The sequence below is a fragment of the Salvelinus sp. IW2-2015 genome, linkage group LG35 (assembly GCF_002910315.2).
Source record: "Salvelinus sp. IW2-2015 linkage group LG35, ASM291031v2, whole genome shotgun sequence".
NCBI classification, from domain to species: domain Eukaryota; kingdom Metazoa; phylum Chordata; class Actinopteri; order Salmoniformes; family Salmonidae; genus Salvelinus; species Salvelinus sp. IW2-2015.
In genome coordinates this window covers 19,910,743-19,937,017 of record NC_036874.1, presented here as the reverse complement: position 1 = coordinate 19,937,017, position 26,275 = coordinate 19,910,743, and the positions used below count along the sequence as shown (strand labels likewise).

Sequence of the window (26,275 nt, the reverse complement as noted above, 5' to 3'; positions counted from 1 at the left end):
ATTTTTGGCTCCAACCGCCGTGTCTGTGAGACGGATGAGACGGTGAACGGATGATCTCCGCATGTTTATTTCCCACCGTAAAGCAGGAGGAGGTGTTATGGTGTGGGGGTGCATTGCTGGTGACACTGTCTGTGATTTATTTAGAATTCAAGGCACACTTAACCAGCATGGCTACCACAGAATTCTGCTGCGTTATGCCATCCCATCTGGTTTGGGCTTAGTGGGACTATCATTTGTTTTTCAACAGGATAATGACCCAACACACCTCCAGGCTGTGTAAGGGCTATTTGACCAAGAAGGAGAGTGATGGAGTGCTGCATCAGATGACCTTGCCTCCACAATCACCCTACCTCAACCAAATTGAGATGGTTTGGAATGAGTCCGACCGCAGAGTGAAGGAAAAGCAGCCAACAAGTGCCCAGCATATGTGCGAACTCCTTCAAGACTGTTGGAAAAGCATTCCAGGTGAAGCTGGTCAAGCTCATCAAGGCAAAGGGTGGCTATTTGAAGAATCTCAAATATAAAACACTTTTTTGGTTACTACATGATTCCATATGTGTTATTTCATAGTTTTGATGTCTTCACTATTATTCTACACTGTAGAAAATAGTAAAAATAAAGAAAAATCCTTGAATGAGTGGGTGTTCTAAAACTTGTGTTATTACTTTTGGTATATCTGCCCCTGAAGGTGAGGGTTTTCAGAAGGATATCCATCATAATTTAAATGTTTGATTATATGTCTGAGACAGTTGGAAAGCCCAGTCTGTCTAGAGAGACCTAAAAGCAGGACGCACGTATGGGTCAGTAGCAGGAATGCCAGGGTGTAGGCTATTCACTCCATGGAACAACCAACAGCTATAACGCATGAGTTAAAGCTTAGGTTGATCCCAAGCACTGAGGAAAGAGAGAGAGAGAGCCCCACTAGACAAGACCGTCATGAGACAGGCCAGGTCAAAGACAGGGTGAGAGGGGAGGAGTGTAGGGGGGAAGGCCAGCCTGCCAACCCAAAAAAGTCCCCAGAATACAAGGAATACTGCTCCCAAGCAGACTGGATGGTGACACAGATCCACGCTCTGTTGCCCACAGCTACGGTTTGTCGCGCTGGCATTTCCAGGGAATCCTAAGGGACAGGAAAAGGGGCGGTAGCGGTGAGAAGTTATGGGAGTTAGTGAGAGAAAGAGGGAGAGACGTGAGAGAGAGAGAGAAAGAAAGAAAGCGAGAGAGAGAGAGAGAGAGAGGAGAAAGAAAGAAAGATAGAATGTTATGTACTATGATTGAAAGAGTCTCTTAGCCGGACAGGAAAGGCTAACCAGTGTGACGTGTATGTGACATGTATGTGACATGTGAGTGGAAAGTAACAGAGACCACCAACTCTTCGCGCAAACTTAATTTTGAACCCAAGGGAGAACTGCACTGTCTACCCTGGGAGCGTGGGTGTCCTTGGTTTGACCACAGTACAACTTTAAAGCCAGCCAGCCAACCCCACAGCACTTACCTCTCTGACCTAATGCACTGACTCATCCAAACAGTCACATTAAGTGTCTAGCTAAATATTTTAGTTCTTTCCGTTACAAAAGAATAGTTAGTCATAGCGACAGAGGTAGACCATGCTGTGTTGTTGTCTTAGGTCTCTCTTTATGTAGTGTTGTGTTGTCTCTCTTGTCGTGATGTGTGTTTTGTCCTACATTTTTTATTTTATTTTTAATCCAAGCCCCCATCCCTGCAGGAGGCCTTTTGCTTTTTGGTCGGCCGTCGTTGTGAATAAGAATTTATTCTGAACCGACTTGCCTAGTTAAATAAAGGTTAAATACAATTTAAAAAATTATAATAAATAGGAAAAATGTAAGAATAGGGCACAAAGAAGAGGTACGACACAGAGAACTAGCAGGAAAACATTGATTAAAATGAAATAGAAACAGAATGGAAGGATGATGAGTTTGCTCAACACTCTGTAGTATTGAGGATTAGTCCCTGTGAGGAGTGCGAAACAGAGGGTATTGTTCAATCAAACATGTTAACCCAATTAAAGAGTTATGATTGCAGTTTTGGATTCAAATGACACAATCAAACACACTTTCTCATTGCCTTTGAATAATAGTATTTTCCACTTCAATAGTTGTGATTGCATAGGGCCCTCAATCTCTTTTTACTGTAAGCAGTGTCCAACAGTGTTGAGGAGGACTGCTTCAGCGGCCGGTTGTTTTCGGGAAATCTTGCGGTTATGATCCCAGGAGTGTAAACATCTCCTGCTCTACTGCGCACACTCAGTGCTCCCTCCCCGGAGACTCCTATTACTCACCTTGTCTGGGAAAGGAGCCCGATAATTAACAGAGCTCTAAATAGTGTCCTTACCGTATTAACATCATTAATGGAAGTCCCTGTTATGTACTGTGACTAAACAGTGGTGAACTTGGCCGTCCCCTCTGCTAACAATCCCCAGCTGCCCCTCCGTACCGCCTACACTGCTAGTCATGCATTCATTCACTTTCTCACACCCACACACCAAGCGGTCAAGGATTTCCTGGAAATAGCCCTTATCGTATTTGTGTGGACATTTGACATTACTGAGGATGTACCCTGGATGCCAAAGCAACATTTCCATACACAGTGTTAGGATATATCATTTGCCTGGAATTAGCCACCAAACCATTGCATATATGGCAGATGTATTATGTACAAGTACAATAACTGTTATAACTGTACGTTTGGTTGTCTCATATTTCAGGTAATGGCTGCGGGCACACTGTGATGGCCACAGAAAGTGGCACCCTGGCCTCTCAGAACTACCCGTGGACCTACCCTGTTGATTCCTGGTGTAAGTGGAGACTGCGAGTTCCAAAGGGACGTACACTGCACCTCCTCTTTGGGGACTTTGACGTGGAAAGGAGTCCGGGCTGCAGGAATGGCTCCCTCACCATCACACCCAACAACGGAGCTCCCAGCCTGGGTAAGACTCTCCAGTGCACACAGGGCCGCAGACCTGACTGGCTATGTGCTTGTCTCTACTTTTACAAGGGATTTACTGTACATGCTATTGACAAACTATGTTTATAGTGAGATTTTGAATTCTCACTCAGGTTCTGACTGACTGAATTAATGCTTGTCATTAAGACAAATCCACCCACTTCTGATGGACCACTTGATCGGTCTCTTTTGTTAAGTAGTTCATTCAAAACCTATCTTTGCTACAAGTAAAAGCCATGCAGTGTAGCCTGCAGAGAGCACATCAACACAATTTCACTGCCAATGCATCTCTGCCAATTCTACGCCACTACGGTGCATCCAGCCATACCTTGTGGGCACAAGGGTATGATGCCATTCCTAGATATTAGATGACAATTCCAGAGGCTGTAACTATTCAGTTACCCTGCTTAGGGGCAACTTCATGCTGTTCTGGAGCTCACTTCATGTCAGCAGTTCACACAAGCATGGATGGTCTGCAGTACTACACAAACATGACTAGGAGACCACACACTAACCTAGTGTGTAAAGCCAGACTGCCCTGCCTCCAGGCTTTCAGCTTGGTCATGTTTGTGCTGATGTGTGTGTGTGTGTGTGTGTGTGTGTGTGTGCGTGTGTGTGCGCATTCTTGCATTCGCCCGTGTATGTCTGCATGCATGCGTGCATCTGGGAGTCCTTGTGTGTGCGCGCTTGCATGTGTGTCGTATGCGTTCTTACGCACATGCCTGTCTGTCTGTCATCCACAGGCCCCCTGTGTGGACAGCTTGAAGACTCCGAGAGAAATGTGACTGTAAACAGCAATGAGGTGACAATAGTATTCTACTCTGGCCCCCATCACTCAGGCCGAGGGTTCCTGTTCTCCTACACCACAGACCAACACTCAGGTACGGCCCAATTCATCACACACTGCTCACACATGTTTACTTTCTATAGCTATCTTTGTTTATACAACTGTGCTACATATGGAAATGCTTCATCTAATTGAAGTCATTCATCATACAATCACATTACACACAGACTGTTGATGAGAATATATTATTTTCCCACATGTGTACAGTAGCTCTGCGGTGGAACTTTCTCAGTGAAAGCAATGACCCACACTGTTGAAAAAATAGAAGGGAAAAAAAGTTGATTCAACATACAATTGTCAGGCTGCAATAGGATTGTGAGTTTGCTCAACATTGCTCAGCATACTCAACATTTGGGTATATAGCTGAACCAACATACAGTGTTGCCTTCCAAAGGTTAACATGAATTTGTAATTTTACTCAACAAGCTTTTTCAAATTCAATCACTTTGAGCAGAGTTTGTTGAGTGAACAAATGTGAACACGTTAGCTCAAATTCTTGTCCATTTGAAGGCCACTCAACTCAGAATAATGCTGATTAAGCAATTGGTTAAGTTGTATTTTTTACAGTGGCCCTACCTCATTGATGTAAACAACAGTGCTGAAGAGCACCCACTGTGATCATAATTGTTGTTTTTCTGCTCGTCACCTACATCACTGGTAACCCCCAACGTGCTGCTAAGCAAGTTGAAAGGCACAAACAGCCATTACTGAGGTGTCAAAGAGACTGGATACATGCTGTAATTTCATACCCAGTTGCATTCAAGTCCATCATTAGAGTTGATTGAGTCACAGGCGTGAAGTCAGTTTGATGTATGCACACATGTTTACACCAATGGAATTTGTACGCCAATGTTTGTATGTGTGTTGGAGTGATGGAAACAGGAGACAAAGGGTTATGAGACAGGGGTTTAATTCTAGATACATGGAAAGTTGGATGTATACAGAGGGTGCGGGGCAACAGCAGGCCAACAGCAGCGGGGCTACGGACCTTAGAGACGGGGAAAGGGCCGATAAAACGAGGGGAAAGTTTGCGGGACTCCACCCGGAGGGGCAGATCCCGAGTAGAAAGCCATACCCTCTGCCCAAGACGGTTGCGGGGAGCAGGGGTCCGGTGGTCTTGACCATGGAGGTGGTCTTGACCATGGCGACGGGAAGTCCATGGATCCGGAAGACGTGCTGCACCATGAGCTGGGCCGTCTCCTTAGCTGAGGGCAACTTAGGAAGGAGGATAGAATGGGCGGCTTTGGAAAACCTATCCACCACCGTAAGGATGGTGGTGTTGCCATCTGACGGAGGGAGACCCGTGACGAATTCCAAGGATATACGGGCCACCAAAAACATTGTCGGATGATAGCCAAGGTCCGACGGGAGCCAGGATGACAGGTGAGTCTCGAGGAATGTGCCCATTCCAGGACCGGAGCAGAGGCATCCGGGACAAACATCCGGTTAGCCGTGAATAACAGGGCCCATCTCGCCTGCCTGGAGTTGAGGCGCTTGGCAGTGCAGAGATATTCCATGTTCTTATGGTCCGTCCACACCAAGAATGGTTGTTCCGCCCCTTCTAACCAGTGCCTCCACTCTTCCAACGCCATCTTAACTGCGAGTAATTCTCGATTTCCCATGTCATAGTTCCTCTCAGTGGGGTTAAGACAATGGGAAAGGAAGGCGCAGGGATGCAGCTTCTGGTCCTGGGCAGAACGCTGGGACAGAACAACCCCCACTCCGACATCCTAGGCGTCGACCTCCACTACGAACTGAGGGAATGGGTCCAGATGGATTAAGATGGAAGCTGTAGGGAAGGTCTGAGAACACCCAGTTAGCTGCTGGAGACCATGAGAACGGAACCTTGGGAGAGGTGAGTGCAGAGAGCGAGGAAGCAAGGGTGCTGTAACCCCAGATGAAACGACGGTAGAAATTAGCAAACCCCAGGAAATGTTGCAGCTGCACTCTGGATGTGGGTTGAGGCCAATCCACCACCCCTCTCACCTTGTCAGGGTCCATCTGAATATTCCCTGCAGCGATGATGTATCCTAGGAAGGATATGGTGGAGCGATGGAACTCACATTTCTCCGCCTTCACGAAAAGCTGGTTCTCCAGGAGACGCTGGATGACCTGTCGGACATGGAGGACATGCTCTTGAGCTAACCGGGAATAAATTAGGATGTCCTCGAGGTAGACAAACACAAATCGGATCAACATGTCACGGAGCACATCATTGACAAGGGCCTGGAACACTGTGGGAGCGTTGGTCAGTCCGAATGTTATCACCAGGTACTAGTAGTGCCCCCAGTCTTGTTAAAGGTTGTCTTCCACTCGTCTCCTTCCCGTAACCGAACCTGATGGTAGGCGTCTGGAAGGTCCAACTTGGAGAAGATGACCGCTCCCTGGAGAGTCTCGAAAGCTGAGGAGATGAGTGGTAGCTGGTAACAGTTTTTAACCATAATGTCATTAAGGCCCCGGTAGTCGATACATGGTCTTGTCCTTCTTCTCCACAAAGAAGAACTCTGCGCCGGGGGGGAGACAGAGAGACGCATAATCCCTGCTGCGAGAGAGTCCTCATTGTACCCCTCCATCGCTTTGGTCTCCGGACATGACAGGGAATATAGTCTCCCCCGAGGCGGTGCGGTGCCGGGGAGAAGGTCGGTTGCGCAGTCGTAGTGCCAATGTGGAGGAAGAGATGTGGAGCGGCCAGAGTTGAAAACCTCCCGTAAGTCCTGGTACTCTGCGGGAATGGCGGAGAGATCCGAGGCTTTACCCAAGCCTGCAGGAAGATGTCCTGGGGCAGGCTGCGCCTACTTCAGACAATGTGCATGGCAACACGGGCTCCAACCCATGATGGAAGACGTAGCCCAGTCGATTAGGGGATTGTGCCTCTGGAGCCATTAAAACCTCAAAACCATGGGTACATGAGGAGACTCCAGGAGCAGAAACTGCATAGCCTCACTGTGGTTGCCTGACACTCTCAGGTTGATAGGAACCATATTGTGGGTGACTCTGTCAATAGAGTGCCTATTCAGCGCTCTAACGTCCATCGGGATGGAAAGGGGTTGAGTGGAGATACCCAGCTCTGACACAAGGGTAGTGTCCATAAAGCTCTCGTCAGCCCCAGAGTCAATGAGCACCCGGATGAATTTGGACTCACCACAACAGGGTAGCATAGGGGGTTACGAGTGTACTACTGATGAGCCTGATCTTTTAATGGCTCTTGGTGTTCAGTCTGTGTAAGCGCTCAGCAGGAGACAATCTAGCCCTGCCCAGTTGCATAGGCTCCGGAAGAGGCGAGTCGACAGCCCTCTGTGATCTCCGAGGGAACTCGGGTGACACCGGATTCTCTCGGAAATGTAGACTTCGGGGATTTCCGGGATTCCTTGGAGGCGAGTTGGAATTTGAGGACGAGCAAGGGCGACAGGGAACAGACCCACTCTCCCTTCTACGTTACGGATGGTCAAGGCTATGAGGGTGTCGAGATCCATGGGATTCCTGGGAACAGACCCACTCTCCCTTCTACGTTACGGATGGTCAAGGCTATGAGGGTGTCGAGATCCATGGGATTCCTGGGAACAGACCCACTCTCCCTTCTACGTTACTGATGGTCAAGGCTATGAGGGTGTCGAGATCCATGGGATTCCTGGGAGTGCATTCTGATGAAGATCATCAAAGGTAAGTGAATATTTATAATGCTATTTCTGACTTTGTTGACTCCACAACATGGCGGATATCTGTATGGCTTGCTTTGTTGTTTGAGCGCTGTAGTTAGAGTATTACATGGTATGCTTTTTCGAAAAAGCTTTTATGAAATCTGACACAGCGGTTGCATTAAGGAGAAGTGGATCTAAAATTCCATGCATAACACTTGTATCTTTTAGCAATGTTTATTATGAGTATTTCTGTAAATTGATGTGGCTCTCTGCAAAATCACCGGATGTTTTGGAACTACTGAACGTAACGCGCCAATGTAAACTGAGATTTTTGGATATAAATATGAACTTTATCGAACAAAACATACATGTAATGTGTAACATGAAGTCCTATGAGTGTCATCTGATGAAGATCATCAAAGGTTAGTGATTCATTTTATCTCTATTTCTGCTTTTTGTGACTCCTCTCTTTGGCTGGAAAAATGGCTGTGTTTTTCTGTGACTAGGTACTGACCTAACATAATCGTTTGGTGTGCTTTCGTCGTAAAGCCTTTTTAAAATCAGACACTGTGGCTGGATTTACAACAAGTTTATCTTTAAAATGGTGTGAAATACTTGTATGTTTGAGGAATTTTAATTATGGGATTTCTGTTGTTTTGAATTTGGCGCCCTGCACTTTCACTGGCTGTTGTTGAGGTGGGACGCTACCGTCCCGAATATCCCAGATATTAACAGCACTATCAACAGGTTAACAGCACTATCAACATGGCAGGTCCTACAGGCCCTAGTTTTGTCGCACCTGGACAAATTACAATTGGCTCAGAACAAGGCAGCACATCTGGCCCTTGAATGTATGAGAGCTAACAGTAATAATATGCATGTTAATCTCTCCTGGCTCATCACTACTAGTATTTGTGAGAGGTATTGACATGTTGAATGCACCAAGCTGTCTGTTTGAACTACTGGCACACAGCTCGGACACCCATGCATACCCCACAAGGCATGCCACCAGAGGTCTCCTCACAGTCCAGAACAGACTATGGGAGGCGTACAGTACTACATAGAGCCATGACTACATGGAACTCTATTCCACATCAAGTAACTCATGCAAGCAGTAAAATTTGATTTAAAAAAAACAAATAAAAATACACCTTATGGAATAGCGAGGACTGTGAAGAGACACAAACACAGGCACAGACACATGCATACACAGACAAGATACCATACAACTATACACACATGTACACATGGATTTTGTGTTGAAGATATGTGGTAGTAGAGTAGTGGCCTGAGGGCACAGACTTAATGTGTTGTTAAATCTGTTGTGAATGTATTGTAATGTTTTTAAAGTTGTAGAACTACCTTAATTTTGCAGGACCCCAGGAAGAGTAGCTGCTGTATTGTATTGTTTACAAATGACAAGAAAATCATATCAAATGTAAACTGAATATTGCATTTTGAAAAGCAGATACAATACTTAGATTGAATATGTGTCCCAACTAAATGAATGATTTGGTGCAGTAAACAAGTGACTTTGTGAATGTGTCTGTTGTACTCAGTCAATTGAAAATGTGCTTAGAGTTTTGAAACATGAGCCCTTTTGATTATCTGTTTTGATTTTTGTGCTTCAAATTGTAAAAATGTACCACATACTTGTGAAAATCATTCCCAAAAGAAGGAGATGTTTTGACTTGACATTGTTGCCTCATTGGTAGTAGAATTAGTGTCACGGATCCCTCCGGAACATTCATTACGCAAACCTGGCCCCTATTCTCACTGATTAGTATTTGTATATATGTGCCCTTTGTTCACCATGGTCTTGTAGATTATTGTTACTATGTCTGTTGGTGCATGTGAGTACCTGTGCTGTGTGTTTTGGGCTTTCGTGCCCTTGTGGATTGCGCAGATGATTGCGGGTCTCATCCCGTGTAATAATCATTGTGCGCTAGTGTTATTTATTCAAGGTACTCCTCGCTCTTTTTTGGGGGGGGTTTCAGCCCTGTGTTTTTGTTACGTGTTTGTTTGGTCTTCGTCCCCGTGCCTTTACACGGCACGCTGTAATTTGGGGCTTAATTAAAAAAACGATTCCGCATTCCTGCGCCTGTCTCCTGAATCATTTATACCAGCGTGACAATTAGCGATGTGTGCATTGATCTTTTTTGGGGTCATTAAATGACCTTTTACCCAATTTACAGCCACAAATAGTGTACGTTTACACTAGTTTTTTTCTCCAATTCGAGCTAAAGCGGTTTGTATATCCCTGTTTCCTGTTATTTACTCAGTTGTTTATGAAATGCAGCTATGTCTGGAGCCAGTGCCACAAATTGCACTCTGTCACGTTAACACACAAGAGGCATTCTCTCTGCTCTGTGAGTTAAGTCACAGAGGACAAAATACTTAGTCACGTCTACAGTAACAATCACAAGTCCCCTGTACGTGCATGTGTATGTGTATACTGTATGTGCGTCTGTATACTTGTCTGTATATGTGCGTGTATGCGTGTGCCTGTCTGTTTGTGTTACTCACCCGTCCATTGCGAAGTTCCTTAGAATTATCCTGAGAGTGGACAGATGTTTTTTGTTTTGTTTGTTTACAAACCCATATTCTATTTGATTTCAATACCAGGTCTCATTTCGTGTCGACAGAGAGGAACACATTTTGTCTCTCAGCAGTTTAGGTAAGTGGACAACTCTGGCTATTTCAGTAGTGACTGCTCAGCGTTGTTTTTGCTGTGACCCAAATTTTGTCTTTACAAGCTTGTTGAGGAATTATTAACATATGGATATAGAGAAACTGTGTGTGAAATGGTGGACCTCTGTGACACGTGACTCCTCTTCTCCAGTGTGTACTGTCCTGCTGGGTGTAAGGACGTGACAGGGGACATATGTGGTCACTCTGAGCAGGGTTACAGAGATGTGAGTATACTGCCTCAGCTCCAGTTTCACTTCCTCATCAACTCAGCTGTGTGATAATGACACCGGTTGCACTGGCCACTTGAAGAAGGCTAAACAGTGGAGAGATGCAAAAGTTTATTGAAACTATTTGTTCTCTTTCTCTTATTCTCTCTCTCAATCTCTCTCTCTCACAAACACACACACACACACACACACATTCCCCCACCCCACCCAGACGTCAGTGTTGTGCAAAGCTGCGGTCCATGCCGGGGTGGTGTCAGACAACCTAGGAGGACAGATCACTGTGACCCGTGGGAGGAGCCTCACGCTTTATGAGTCCAGCTTTGCCAACGGCATTCTGTCCAAGATGTATGTTTCTATCCACATCATATTGCTATGGGTTTGGGAGAAAGGGATGCGTATTCATTAATCATGATGACATACTGTGTTAATATTTGCTGTATTCAGAAAGGTAACATTTCATATAATCTGTTTCATATAATGTAATCTAATCAGCACTCCAGGACCTCTGTAGGGGTTATTGGGGAGCTGAAATGTGGGCCACTTACTGTATATGGATCCGCTCTTGCTTATGGTATACAGGGATGCCATTCATGAACATTGTTGTTTTGACAGGGGATCACTGTCTGAAAAGAAGCTGGTCTTCACCAAAGGTAAGCGGAACCAGGAGATATAATGCCGGACTGAATTAGCTGTTCAAGTCATTATTGCAAGTTATCTTCCTCTGCAGGGCCGGTTCCAGTTGTCAGCGACATAAGCGGTCGCTTAGGGCCACCAGGTGCAATTTTGAAATTTGGTTGTGCATCTGCAGTTTTTATTTTGTTATATAAGTCAGTCCCAAACTCAATTAGCTATGTCAACTAACAATTTTTTCATTTGGCAGTTAGTCTAGCCAGCTAACTAAACTTGTAGTAATCATGTCCGAATACCGACCGGGCACGCACCATTGATTTTGTTAATCATTCTCACTCAGATATCATATTAACATGGAATAAGTCATTAAAAAAATTGTAGAATTGCCGGAAATGTGCTTTAAAACTGCAACATTTTCTCTCCCCCCCCTTAGCAAAATGTGTAGAATTGCAGGAAATGAACTTTAAAACATACATTTTTCTCTCCACCGTCAAGAGGGATGCCAGTCAAATGTTTTTCCGCAAGATGCTTAGGGCCCCCAAAAAGCTAGAGCTGGCCCTGTGACTCTGTCACTTCAACTCTCTTCTTGCCTCTCCTCTCCAACAGAGTGTAATGATGAACTGACTGTGTCTGGTTTCAATGCATCTTCCATCTGGAGAGAAGTGAACAGACTGGGGCAGCTTGTATTATGGTCTCCTAAGAACATGGATGCCGAGGGACAGTTACTACCCTGGGCATCGGATGGTAGTGACCGGGAGCCCTGGCTGGAGCTAGAGCTTACAGACAAGAGCAGTGTCACAGGTCAGTGAAAGTTTATGAGGTGATGTTCTTCTCCCCTCGTGGCCAAAATAGGAGTTTAATTTACTACATCCACTATAATTAGCTTTGAGTTGTTGTTAAAATGAAAATATGAAGATAGAAACCACAGTTTTTTCATTGAACTCAAAATACTATTTTGCTGATTTCAAAACTCTATTCATTGGATGAAAAAGAAACTTCCAGTTCCAGCTGTGATGTTGATAGGCTAACTTCTAGTTAGATTTGCCAAACAATCCGTGTGTAGCCTATTATGAATGTGGTCTGGAGTGTTGAAAAAGACACGCTGTGTTTTCCCAGGAATAATAACAAGGGGATCGGCTGACTTCTACATCGAATCTTACGTTCTCCTTTTTAGCAAAGACCGCCACAACTGGAGGGTCTACAAAGCTGCGCTCAGCAGAGAGAAAAAGGTACGCTGTCTGCAATGTCTTCTTCGACATTTACTGATGAATTTCCTATCTTGGCTAAGTTTCCATAGCTGCGCTGAGCAAACAGAGACTGTGGGAGGCCGTAGAACAGGGAAGTGCTGTTAGTCATCTAAGAGAACTAGCTTTGTTAATGTCACACTTCTTGGCCTGTAGGTTTTTGAAGCCCACTCTGATGGTTATCTGAGGGTTCTCAATAGCCTGTTTCCTCCGGTGGTGGTCCGGTACCTCCGGCTGCAGCCCCAGAGCTGGCAAGGTAGAGCCTCGGCACACGTCCAGGTCCTGGGCTGCCCTCTCCCCAAGATCCACCCCAGGCCTCGCTCCTCTGGGGGTAAGGCTCAACCATACATTCCAGATAAAAAACAGTCTAGAAGATGTGAATACTACATGCTCTTAGCAACTGAGCCACTAGAATAAACTCTCCATTATATTGTATGGTAAATTGCAATTGTGGCATCAGCAAGAGCGAATGTAGCTTGTATGCTGGATGCCATTCATATCATATTCTCCAACTCTCTCTATAGGATCTCCATCCTTAAAAGTTGATGTTAGCACAACACCTCATCTCAATCCAGTCCCCACAGAGGGCCCTGTTATCATAAAGGACTCAAGCCTGAGTATGTACCTAATGTGTTCAAACCCCTAAAAGTCTAATCCTTTCAGGGATCATTTTGCTATTTGAGTTAGAATTTTAGGAGATTTAGATTTAGTAATATTTCATTATTATTTGATTAAACATTTAATTTGGCCCTGCTGCTATTAGCCGATAGAAACGCATTGAAAAACGTATGAATACATGGCAAAACAGAGGCATTTCAAGACAATTGGCAGATCAGTGGTGCCGACTTCCGACGAGTCTCGTGACGCTTGTGGGTTCGTAGAGCAAAATGGAGAACACCATCGTGTTCGTGTAAGTCTCATCTTTCCATATATTAGTTTGTAGCCCAAACAGACATTATCATGAGAAGACCTTATTTTTGGGATGTCTCCTGGTCTGACAAACAAAGCTGTAGTTCTGCCAACTTCCATCGCAGATGCGGAAGGCCAACATCTAGCCTAAACAGATGGATTTTGATAGGGATTTTTGTATTATGGTAATTAAATTTACACACGGATGCAGGCATTGACTCTAGGGTTTTTTAAAGTACTTTATGTTTTTCAATTTGAACTGCAGCAGTTTCTGAGGAGTTACATTTGTATTTTATTGATCGGAATAAGCCTTGGGGCCACCATGCCTTTTATAACAGCTGTAAAAATTGTACGACAGTATCGATTTTGATGTTAGATTGCTTATTTGCTTGACACTGGACTTCCTTCACATTGTTATAAAGCACATAGCTAAATAATAGTTTAAAGCTGGCCTTTCTTCAGCAGCGGTTGTTTGTTGTATTGACCGTTCAGCCTAGCATGCTAATGACTCCTCCTGTGCCCTGCAGGCTCCAATCAGCCAGTGATAGTTGCGGTGGGCGTGGTCCTCGGACTGATCCTGTGTGTTAGTTGTCTGTTGGCTGGAGTCTGGTGGAAAAGAAGGTATTGTAACACTATACCATATGTAGTTAGCAGTCCAACACCCACTTACTGGCTATCCTCCCAATGCTAACCGGCAATAGCTCAATAGCTGTCGGAGGTGTAACTGCGTTAGAGCTGTCAAAACGGTGAGCGGCTGCTAGTGTGGTCATTGTTACGAAGCCACACCCATCCGACTCATGTTAAATTCACCTCAGACACCGCTGCCATCTCCGACACCGCTATACGGATGTCGGCTAGCGCGGATCTCAGAGAATCTAGCCCTTAGCTGCCAACAAACGCCCAGATAACACAAAAGTGTCCACATACTTTCCAATGTTATTCTGACACATTATGGCAATGTTATGACAAGTCATTATGGTGTAGTTCGATTAATTTGATTTGTTGTCTTGTTGTCTTTTATAGGAAAAAAGCTGCACACATGAAAAACTATTCCTTACCCAAAGGTATTCTTGCGCATTGCTCACTGTTGTTTTACTCTTACTACTCTTCCAGGACCTCTCTGAAAGTGTTTTTGTCTGTCTGTCCAGAAGCCTCTCAGAGTTTCCAGGAGAAGAGCCTCCCCTGCTCCGACTCTGAGCTTATCTCCTACCCTCGAGAGCGGGGTGTCCATGATGCTTTACCCAACCCTCCTCTCAATGGTAAGAATGCACAAACAACCCAGCCTTTTCAAAAGAGCATGCCAGTGAGGCTGGGTATATACCCGTAAGCTTTTCTTCATGATATGTACCACTCTGACCTTTCCTCTATCAGCTGCATGCCTGACCCTGAATTAGTTATAGAATTGTTCTATCTATCTATTTTTATCTCTTTGGCAGACAAACACTCTTCCTTTAAATGCCTTAGAGTAAAACATAGAACAAATCCTTTTTTGGTTCTCTATAGAACTTTCTGATCTTGTTATGTTGATAAATCAGGGGCCAAGGCTAGAAAAACTTGACTGTAGCTGATAGGTATATTTTCAAGGCAATTGAGAAATAGATGAAATTCCTCAATCAAGAAAGCTAAATCTAGGTCATTTCTAAGTTTTATCTCAGACTCTCCTGGTGATCTGTAAACATTTTGGAAAACAGTTAATGCACTGAAGGGTGGAAATTCCTCTCTTTCCCTGCCTAAGCAAGTTGTGTCAGACTCTGGCATCATTACTGAGAAAAATGAGATAAAATGCTGATTGAAAGCATCACTTATCTCGGCAGGCTTTTTATTTGAGCGAAATGGTGGTTTAATTGAACCTGGTCAGCCAGTTGGCTGCCTAACCTTCTCCCAGCCTCTAGTTCGATCAATGGATGTTCCGTCAACTTCTAGTGAATCTTCAATCGGCCTTTACTGTCCTGCAGAAAGCCTTTGTTGAACTGAAATTGGATCTTAATGCCGGTAAAACCAAGTATATGTTATTTTCCAAATCAAGTAAAAATGTATCTGATGATTTATGCATAAGTACTTTGGATGGTGCCCTCGTTAATGGTGTCCTCATTTATAAATATCTGGATTTACGAAAAGCTGTCCTTCAAAAAGGATGTTGATTAATTAGTTAAGCTATTAAGAATTCAAATAGGTTTCTTCTATAGGAGCAGGTCCTTTCGTTAAATAGAGTTGAAGTCGGAAGTTTATATACACCTTAGCCAAATACATTTAAATTCAGTTTTTCACAATTCATGACATTTAATCCTAGTAAAAATTCCCTGTTTTAGGTCAGTTAGGATCACCACTTTATTTTAAGAATGTGAAATGTCAGAATAATAGTAGAGAGAATGATTCATTTCAGTTTTAATTCCTTTCATCACATTCCCAGTGGGTCAGAAGTTTACATAGACTCAATTAGTATTTGGTAGCATTGCCTTTAAATTGTTTAACTTGGGTCAAATGTTTTGGGTAGCCTTCCACAAGCTTCCCACAATAAGTTGGGTGAATTTTGGCCCATTCCTCCTGACAGAGCTGGTGTAACTGAGTCAGGTTTGTAGGCCTCCTTGCTCGCACACGCTTTTTCAGTTCTGCCGACAAATTTTCTATAGGATTGAGGTCAGAGCTTTGTGATGGCCACTCCAATACCTTGACTTTGTTGTCCTTAAGCCATTTTGCCATAACTTTGGAAGTATGCTTGGGGTCATTGTCCATTTGGAAGACCCATTTGTGACCAAGCTGATGTCTTGAGATGTTTCTTCAATATATCCACATAATTTTCCTCCCTCATGATGCCATCTATTTTGTGAAGTGTACCAGTCCCTCCGTGCTTCACGTTTGGGATGGTGTTCTTTGGCTTGCAAGCCTCCCCCTTTTTTCCTGATGTCTTGGCTGATTTCTTCTGATTTTCCCATGATGTCAAGCAAAGAGGCACTGAGTTTGAAGGTACTCCTTGAAAAACATCCAACACCTCCAATTGACTCAAATTATGTCAATTAGCCTATCAGAAGCTTCTAAAGCCATGACATCATTTTCTGGAATTTTCCAAGCTGTTTAAAGGCACAGTCAACTTAGTGTATGTAAACTTCTGACCCACTGGAATTGTGATACAGTGAATGATAAGTGAAATAATCTGTCTTTAAACAATTGTTGGAAAAATGACTTGTGTCATGCACAAAGTAGATGTCCTAACCAACTTGCCAAAACTATAGTTTGTTAACAAGAAATTTGTGGAGTGGTTGAAAAATGAGTTTTAATGACTCCTACCTAAGTGTATGTAAACTTCCGTTTTCAACTGTAGCAGAAAACAAATAATTCAGTCAACATTCATTCCGGTTATTGACTATGGCAGCTGCCACTGTATTGAAGCCTTTGGATGCAGTTTATCATGGCAAATTGTGATTTATTCCGGGCAATAGGGTCAGTACACAAAATCTCGTATCGCAATCTTTTTGTCCATATTGCCGTCTTGCATGAACTTCCGCCATACCTTAACCCCCTCCAACTCTCTGATGCCATCTATTCTGCCCAGCCCCTTGACCACGCCCCCAACTCACCTGATGAACTAGCTGCCTAATTCAACACTGCTCTACCTGCCTCCCTCAACTCTCTGGCCCCCCTTCCCCTCTTCCTCCTCCCCCATGTTTACCTCTAAGCTCCACACCCTGAAGCAAACTGGTCGCCTGGAGTGCCTGAGCAGGAAGTCTGGGCCCACCGTCCACGCTAAAGCCTACAATCTCCACCTCTCCACCTACAGACCTACTTCTCCAACATCATCAACAGCTCCAACAAGAACTCCCGAACTCTGTTCTCCACTGTCAGCAAACTACTTCAGCCCCATGACGACACCTTCTCTAGTCCCTCCACTGAACTGCAAATCCTTCCTCCAGTTTTTCAAGGACAAGATCACCAAAATATACTCATCACTGACTGATCAATCTCTCTCAGCCGCCCCTCCTCCTCCCCCTGTCAACCTCCCAACTGTCACCCCTGAAACCCCCCCCCCCCATACTCTCCATATCTCAAAACCCATCATGTCATCCAAGACTACAACCTGCTCCCTGGATCCCATCCCACGGTTTCATCAAAGCCTGCCTGCCTGCTCTCTGTCCGTATATCACACACATCGTCAATCTTTCCCTCATCCATGGAACTGTCCTCTCCAACTACAAAATTACAGTCACCCCCATCTTAAAAATGCCCGGACTGGACACCACCATTCTCAATAACTTCTGCCCATTTCCAACCTCCCTTCAGGCCTAAAATGAACACCTGCCACCTGCCAATGCGGGTAGCTTTTGGCATTGGCGGGTAAGAGGTCTACTTCACCACCCACGTTGGCGGGTGGTCAGGGTTCAACACAGTGCGAGCATTTCACTCGCATTTGTGAATAAAAATAGTCAAGTATTATCACATTTATAGTAAAATAAATGCTGCAGTATCTGTTTTCATAGCTGGTAAATTAATCGCACAAAGTCAAAGAACTAAGAATCCTATATAGGCGCTGAAAACCTGCCTGGCTGGGGGCTGTGTGTACATGAAGAGCTGAGTGAAAGATACATTTTAAAAGATGCGCAGAGGCATACAAGTTGGTTTAATTCATTTGAAACAAAAGTCTACTAAAGTGAGACTTTGTCCTTGTGTTTCTTGGCTATTTAGTTTTTTTTCACAAGTGAATTTGTTTTTCTATGTTTGAGTTTCAACTGTTAGGGAAGAGAAGACAACGCTTCAACTAGTCAGACTCAATCTCACAGGCACAAATATGACGAGTCGCCCTACCATATAACCTCCGGCCCTTAAAGGGGCAGGTGAAAAGTTTTGTCTCATCTGTGATATTTGGTTAAAAGATCGGGTCACAAAAAATGAAATGAAACGATATACCACATTACTTACATTTACATTACATTTAAGTCATTTAGCAGACGCTCTTATTCAGAGCGACTTACAAATTGGTGCATTCACCTTATGATATCCAGTGGAACAACCACTTTACAATAGTGCATCTAACTCTTTTAAGGGGGGGGGGTTAGAAGGATTACTTTATCCTATCCTAGGTATTCCTTAAAGAGGTGGGGTTTCAGGTGTCTCCGGAAGTGGTGATTGACTCCGCTGACCTGGCGTCGTGAGGGAGTTTGTTCCACCATTGGGTGCCAGGCAGCGAACAGTTTGACTGGGCTGAGCGGGAACTGTACTTCCTCAGAGGTAGGGAGGCGAGCAGGCCAGAAGGTGGATGAACGCAGTGCCCTTGTTTGGGTGTAGGGCCTGATCAGAGCCTGAAGGTACGGAGGTGCCGTTCCCCTCACAGCTCCGTAGGCAAGCACCATGGTCTTGTAGCGATGCGAGCTTCAACTGGAAGCCAGTGGAGAGAGCGGAGGAGCGGGGTGAGTGAGAGAAACTTGGGAAAGTTGAACACCAGGCGGCTGCGGCGTTCTGGATGAGTTGTAGGGGTTTAATGGCACAGGCAGGGAGCCCAGCCAACAGCGAGTTGCAGTAATCCAGACGGAGATGACAAGTGCCTGGATTAGGACCTGCGCCGCTTCCTGCGTGAGGCAGGGTCGTACTCTGCGAATGTTGTAGAGCATGAACCTACAGGAACGGGTCACCGCCTTGATGTTAGTTGAGAACGACAGAGGTGTTGTCCAGGATCACGCCAAGGTTTCTAGCACTCTGGGAGGACACAATGGAGTTGTCAACCGTGATGGCGAGATCATGGAACGGGCAGTCCTTCCCCGGGAGGAAGAGCAGCTCCGTCTTGCCGAGGTTCAGCTTGAGGTGGTGATCCGTCATCCACACTGATATGTCTGCCAGACATGCAGAGATGCGATTCACCACCTGGTTATCAGAGGGGGGAAAGGAGAAGATTAATTGTGTGTCGTCTGCATAGCAATGATAGGAGAGACCTGTGAGGATATAACAGAGCCAAGTGACTTGGTGTATAGCGAGAATAGGAGAGGGCCTAGAACAGAGCCCTGGGGGACACCAGTGGTGAGAGCACGTGGTGCGGAGACAGATCTCGCCACGCCACCTGGTAGGAGCGACCTGTCAGTAGGACGCAATCCAAGCTGGGCCGCGCCGGAGATGCCCAGCTCGGAGAGGGTGAGAGGAGGATCTGATGGTTCACAGTATCAAAGGCAGCCGATAGGTCTAGAAGATGAGAGCAGAGGAAGAGAGATTAGCTTTAGCAGTGCGGAAGCGCCTCCGTGACACAGAGAAGAGCAGTCTCAGTTGAATGACTAGTCTTGAAACCTGACTGATTTGATCAAGAAGGTCATTCTGAGAGAGATAGCAGGAGAGCTGGCAAGGACGGCACGTCAAGAGTTTTGGAGAGAAAAGAAAGAAGGGATACTGGTCTGTAGTTGTTGACATCGGAGGGATCGAGTGTAGGTTTTTTCAGAAGGGGTGCAACTCTCGCTCTCTTGAAGACGGAAGGGACGTAGCCAGCGGGTCAAGGATGAGTTGATGAGCGAGGTGAGGTAAGGGAGAAGGTCTCCGGAAATGGTCTGGAGAAGAGAGGAGGGGATAGGGTCAATGGGGCAGGTGTTGGGCGGCCGGCCGTCACAAGACGCGAGATTCATCTGGAGAGAGAGGGGAGAAAGAGGTCAAAGCACAGGGTAGGGCAGTGTGAGCAGAACCAGCGGTGTCGTTTGACTTAGCAAACGAGGATCGGATGTCGTCGACCTTCTTTCAAAATGGTTGACGAAGTCATCAGCAGAGAGGGAGGAGGGGGGAGAGGGGGAGGAGGATTCAGGAGGGAGGAGAAGGTGGCAAAGAGCTTCCTAGGGTTAGAGGCAGATGCTTGGAATTTAGAGTGGTAGAAATTGGCTTTAGCAGCAGAGACAGAAGAGGAGAATGTAGAGAGGAGGATGAAAGGATGCAGGTCCGCAGGGAGGCGAGTTTTCCTCCATTTCCGCTCGGCTGCCCGGAGCCCTGTTCTGTGAGCTCGCAATGAGTCGTCGAGCCACGGAGCAGGAGGGGAGGACCGAGCCGGCCTGGAGGATAGGGACATAGAGAGTCAAAGGATGCAGAAAGGGAGGAGAGGAGGGTTGAGGAGGCAGAAACAGGAGATAGGTTGGAGAAGGTTGAGCAGAGGGAAGAGATGATAGGATGGAAGAGGAGAGAGTAGCGGGGAGAGAGAGCGAAGGTTGGGACGCGCGCGATACCATCCGTGTAGGGGCAGTGTGGGAAGTGTTGGATGAGAGCGAGAGGGAAAAGGATACAAGGTAGTGGTCGGAGACTTGGAGGGGAGTTGCAATGAGATTAGTGGAAGAACAGCATCTAGTAAAGATGAGGTCAAGCGTATTGCCTGCCTTGTGAGTAGGGGGGGAAGGTGAGAGGGTGAGGTCAAAAGAGGAGAGGAGTGGAAAGAAGGAGGCAGAGAGGATCATCACAGCTACTTCTTACTAGTAATACATTTATTGTTTTAGAGACAATGCAAAGCATGCTCATCCGTGTTTTGTTGGTGTAATTTTAGCAACAACAAAAATATTTTGGCTGGTAAATCTGATTGGCAAGTATATTTTTTTATCTACCTGCACCAGTGGCTGGTGGACCAAAAAGTGAATTTTATACCCTGCTTCCCTTCCTTGCCAAGACTCTGGAATGGACTGCTGCCTCCCAATTCCAAACCCATCCGCAGTACTGAAACTGCACTCCTCAAAGTTGTCAATGACCTCCTCACCTCTGCTGATGCTGGTGCCCTCAACATCCTGATTCTTCTCAATCTAAGTGCCGCTTTTGACACAGTGAGCCATCAGATCCTCCTCACCAGGCTTCAGGGTCTGGGTGTTGAGGGCACCGCAGTCATGGCTACAATCATACCTCACAAACCAGACCCTCAATTGTCACAACTCAGACTCAGCTGAAGTTACACAGGGTGTCCTCCAGGGCTCTGTGCTGGGCCCCTTACTCTTCACTATCTACATCCTCCACCTTGGTCAGATCCTCCGTCACTTCAACCTTGACTTCCACTGCTATGCCGACACCACCCAGATCTACCTCAGCACCAAATCCTTCCGCCTCTGAACCACATTGAATCCTGCCTCTCTGCAATAAAAACATGGATGCAACAAAACTTCCTCAACTTAGACAGTGATAAAACGGAACTCCTCATGATAGGCACCAAATCCACCCTCACCAAAGCTGGCAACTTCACCACTGTCTCTCCCTCCCCTCACGCATGTAACCTTAACGTCATCCTGGACTCCACCCTCTTCCCCCTGCAACATTGCCAAAGTCAAGTCCTCCCTCTCCCGTCCTGCCACTGAAACCCTCATGTCTTGACTATTGCATCTCACTACTCTCCGGCTTCAACTCAAGCTCCCTCATTAAGCTCCAAATTGTTCAAAACGCTGCAGCCCTTCTCACCCACACTAAGTTCTGGCAGCATATCACCCCTGTCCTCCATGAGCTTCACTGGCTCCCTGTCTCCCAACACATTGATTACAAGACCCTCCTTCTGACCTACAAAGCCCTCCACCACCTTGCCCCCCCCCCCCTTATCTCTCAGACCTTCTTCTCCCTTACCAGATTAAGATTTAGATCACTTTATTGATCAATTGCACACAAGGTCCAACCAAAATTTTACTTCAGCTTTTAACCCAACCCCTCCGAAAGACACACATACATAAACAGGTTTTAGAGAAGTACAGGGGGCTGCCACACTGTGTGCCCGGTGAGCTGTCATTGTGGGGGGTTAAGTGCCTTGCTCAAGGGCACAACGGCAGGCAATGGCCTCTAGAATTCGAACTGGCAACCCTCCGCTTGCTGGCTCGCCTTTAACCACTAGGCTACCTGCCGCACCAACCTACACGGTCACTCCGTTCCACCACAGCAGGCCACCTTGACATCCCCAGGTCCAAGCTATAGAGCTTTGGCGACAGGGCCTTCTCCAGCGTTGCTCCTAGGCTCTGGAACTCCCTCCCTCCAGCCATCCGTGACTCTGAGTCCATCACCATCTTTCAGTCCAACCTCATCCAAACTACTCTGCTCCCTCCCTCCCACTCTCTCTCACTCACATCCTCTGACTTGGCTGGGCAGTTTGCAGAGCTCATACCAGGCTTGACAAGCAAACAGCTTTCTCCATGGGCTGCCCATTCTTCCCCTTCGCTTAGTCCGTCTCCCAATTGCAGTATAAACATTCCTTTCTTTGGTCTGCGGAGCCCGCTCTGAAAGAGACCCTTTAATTGGAGTTGGATAAAGGGCACTCATGCCAGGGAAGCACAGCCTCCCCCTCCCTCCCACAGATGAAGGGGCACTACACTGAGAAGGCCAGTGATAAACAGGACAGAGGGTCAGTCGCTAAGATAATTATAGGCGTCTCTAATTAAAATAGCTCCCCCTCAGAGGTTGGGTGAGGGATAGGGTCTGAGGCCTCCCCTGTCAGCCCTCATCCCAGTCACTAGAGATCGGCCATTGTTTGTGGCCACAGAGCTCTTGTAGGGGCTCAACAATGCCCATGATACTGAGTATGAGGGAGGCACTTTCAAGACATGGCTGGAGGGAGTACAGAGCAACACTTTAATTTGAATGTATTTTCATGAACCCTACTGTCATGACAACATACCCCAGTACTGTAAAAAAACATTTAATCTAGGCAAGTCAGTTAAGAACAAATTCTTATTTACAATGACGGCCTACACCGGTCAAACCCGGACGACGCTGGGCCAATTGTGCGCCACCCAATCACGGCCGGTTGGGATGCAGCCTGGATTCGAACCAGGGTGTCTGTAGAGACGCCTCTAGCACTGAGATGCAGTGCCTTAGACCACAGCACCACTCGGGAGCCAAAGCCCCTGCTTGTACAGTCCTGGGGTATGTTGTCATGACAAGTCCTTAACCCCTGTTACCCTTTCTGAAATTAAGGATGTTACATTTAAACTGTACTTCAGCTACAGTGGCAAGAAAAAGTATGTGAACCCTTTGGAATTACCTGGATTTCTGCATAAATTGGTCATAAAATTTGATCTGACCTTCATCTAAGTCACAACAATAGACAAACACAGTGTGCTTCAACTAATAAGACACAAATGAATGTATTTTTCTTGTCTATATTGAATACATTTACAAATTCACAGTGTAGGTTGGAAAAGGTATGTGAACCCGTGGGCTAATGACTTCTCCAAAAGCTAATTAGAGTCAGGAGTCAGCTAACCTGGAGTCCAATCAATGAGACGAGATTGGAAATGTTGGTTAGAGTTGCCCTGCCCTATACAAAACACTCACAAAATGTGAGCTTGCTATTCACAAAAGCATTGCCTGATGTGAACCATGCCTCGAACAAAAGACATATCAGAAGACCTAAGATTAAGAATTGTTGAATTGCATAAAGCTGGAAAGGGTTGCAAATGTATCTCTAAAAGCCTTGATGTTCATCAGTCCACAGTAAACCAAATTGTCTATAAATGGAAAAAGTTCAGCACTGTTGCTACTCTCTCTAGGACATCCTTCAAAGATGACTGCAAGAGCACAGCGCAGAATGCCCAATGCGGTTAAGAAGAATCTTTGAGTGTCAGACTTACAGAAATCTCTGGAAACTGCTAACATCTCTGTTGACGAGTCTACGATACGTAAAACACTAAACAAGAATGGTGTTCATGGGAGGACACCACGGAAGAAGCCACTGCTGTCCAAAAAAACATTGCTGCACGTCTGAAGTTCGGGAAAAGAACACCTGGATGTTCCACAGCGCTACTGGCAAAATATTCTGTGGACAGATTAAACTAAAGTTGAGTCGTTTGGAAGGAACACACAACACTATGTGTGGAGAAGAAAAGGCACAGCACACCAACATCAAAACCTCATCCCAACTGTAAAGTATGTTGGCGGGAGCATAGTGGTTTGCGTCTGCTTTGCTGCCTCAGGGCCTGGACTGCTTGCTATCATCGACGGAAAAATGAATTCCCAAGTTTATCAAGACTTTTTGCAGGAGAATGTAAGGCTATCTGTCCGCCAAATGAAGGTCAACAGAAGTTGGGTGATACAACAGGACAACAACCCAAAAGACGGAAGTAAATCAACAACAGAATGGCTTCAACAGAAGAAAATACGCCTTCTGGAGTGGCTCAGTCAGTCCTGACCTTCAACCCGATTGAGATGCAGTGGTTTGACCTCAAGAGAGCGGTTCACACCAGATATCCCAAGAATATTGCTGAATTGAAACAGTTTTGTTAAGAGGAATGGTCCAAAATTCCTCCTGACCGTTGTGCAGGTCTGATCCGCAACTACAGAACATGTTTGGTTGTAGTTATTGCTGCCAAAGGAGGGTCAACCAGTTATTAAATCCAAGGGTTCACCCAGCACTGTGAATGTTTACAGTGTTTTCAAAAAAGACATGAAAACGTATAATTGTTTGTGAGTTATTAGTTTAAGCAGACTGTGTTTGTCTATTGTTGTGACTTAGATGAATATCAGATCAAATTGTATGACCAATTTAAGCAGAAATTCAGGTAATTCCATAGGGTTCACATACTTTTTCTTGCCACTGTATATGTTTCTGGTGCTTCATAGAACTAGAAATAATATGTGAGCTCTATGACACATTCATGTTTGTTGTGTTTCTGCTTGCCCAGACTATGCAGAGCCAGATGTGATGGCTTGGGGGCAGAAGCTTGGCTCCACCTTCCGGCCCGCAGTGGAGGAGGGCTACACCGCCCCCTTCACTTTCAACCTCTATGACACCCCTGGAAAGCTCCTAGAGCACACTGAGCCCTTGACCGTGGAGCCCGAGTATGCCACCCCATTCAGTGACCAGCCCCCAGATCCCCATCTGGCAACTCCACAGGGGACACTACACAACAACAAACATGTACTGCCTATGGTTTCTACAGGGTCAAGGACCACAATAACCCAGGCCCAGTATGACTGCCCCTCTCACAGAGAGTTGCCCAATGGCTATTGCACTACGTCTCTCCATGCCAAAGGCCCACTCCCGGCCAGTGTGGTCTACACTGAGCCTGAGCCCCTGTTGTCTGACTCCCTGCAACAGCACACATATGAGGAGCCTTTCTGAATACAGCAAGCTCAACCAGTATTGCTGAAGTGTTACATATTGCACGCTATAAATGTAAAGGTAATTTACGATTGAGCCGATACATGCAGCATTTACTGTGAATGCAGTCTCCGCTAACACAGGAACATTGTCTTTAAATTTAAATCACACTGTAACCCTGAATTTCAGCAATACGGATTGAATAGAGGCCAACCTAGTACACACAGCCTTTTTCTTTTCATTGTCTGTGTGTACCAGGTTGCACTTGGTGGCACCATTGGCGGCACTCCCACCCCTTGGGCCCTCCTAATTGGCAAAGCAGGGACCATTCATGACCAGTACTGTTCAACGTTGATGACCTGTTATTTACAAGAAAATGTGTCTAATGGCTTAGCATTGGATGGCTATAGGCTATATATTGATTCCAATTAACTAATATATTTCGTAAATAAAACGGCACAAAAAGTCTAATATAAATTACAAATCAAAGTTTAACATATTTGAAAGCTGAAATGATCATTGAAGTGTCATATGAACTTGTTATACAGTTTAAATCATTTACAAAAAAAGCTGTACAAAAAAAGAGCATGCCTTGGAAACAGCAATATGACTGTCTAATTACAGTGTATTATCTTGTATCAAGTTGTGACACCATTTCACTCATCTGTTTTGATAATGCTTACTATTTTTCGTTTTTTACTGTGATATTCTTTAAAGAATTTTCAGGAGAATTTCATGTTCACAGAGTGAACTGAATGACACTGAAAAGTGAATATTTTTATACTGGAAAAATAAATACAGTGACGAATATAGTTATTTCTATTATATTTAACACTATTTTATCTGGGCCTCAAATGTTTGTGTACAGAGATAAAAGTGTGTGTTGTGGTTGAATAAAACTGACACAAACGTGCTTTGCTGACATCTTGTGGTAAAGAAAGTGATGTGTGAAGAAAACATGAAGACCAATCCTTTTTATTTAGTATTAAATTATGTTATGCCCAAATTTAAACATACACAATGGCATTGACCAGTTGTGTGTTATTGACTAGGCTACACGTGATATCAGTTTTTGGGGATTGCGTTCACGTTCATATTGTAGATTGAGCGAAATTTCCTTC

The 26,275-nt window shown here is 45.3% G+C and overlaps 1 protein-coding gene across 2 annotated transcripts in view; it reads left to right on the top strand.

Annotated features, from left to right (window-relative positions):
• The window catches only part of si:dkey-34d22.1 (discoidin, CUB and LCCL domain-containing protein 1), a 30,439-nt gene extending 4,361 nt beyond the window's left edge, over positions 1-26,078 (top strand). The window contains exons 2-15 of one of the 2 annotated variants that reach the window (XM_023980661.2): positions 2,726-2,947; positions 3,708-3,845; positions 10,075-10,126; positions 10,292-10,364; positions 10,579-10,712; positions 10,980-11,017; positions 11,604-11,798; positions 12,114-12,226; positions 12,398-12,572; positions 12,766-12,858; positions 13,678-13,771; positions 14,174-14,214; positions 14,299-14,409; positions 24,736-26,078. In XM_023980661.2, coding sequence (XP_023836429.1) covers positions 2,726-2,947; positions 3,708-3,845; positions 10,075-10,126; positions 10,292-10,364; positions 10,579-10,712; positions 10,980-11,017; positions 11,604-11,798; positions 12,114-12,226; positions 12,398-12,572; positions 12,766-12,858; positions 13,678-13,771; positions 14,174-14,214; positions 14,299-14,409; positions 24,736-25,175 — 1,919 coding nt within the window. In that variant the 3' untranslated portion in view covers positions 25,176-26,078. Of the gene's footprint in view, positions 1-2,725; positions 2,948-3,707; positions 3,846-9,311; positions 9,414-10,074; positions 10,127-10,291; positions 10,365-10,578; positions 10,713-10,979; positions 11,018-11,603; positions 11,799-12,113; positions 12,227-12,397; positions 12,573-12,765; positions 12,859-13,677; positions 13,772-14,173; positions 14,215-14,298; positions 14,410-24,735 lie in introns of those variants that run through there. The other variant, XM_070437375.1, reaches the window with a different exon arrangement.
• The last annotated feature ends 197 nt before the right edge of the window (positions 26,079-26,275 follow it).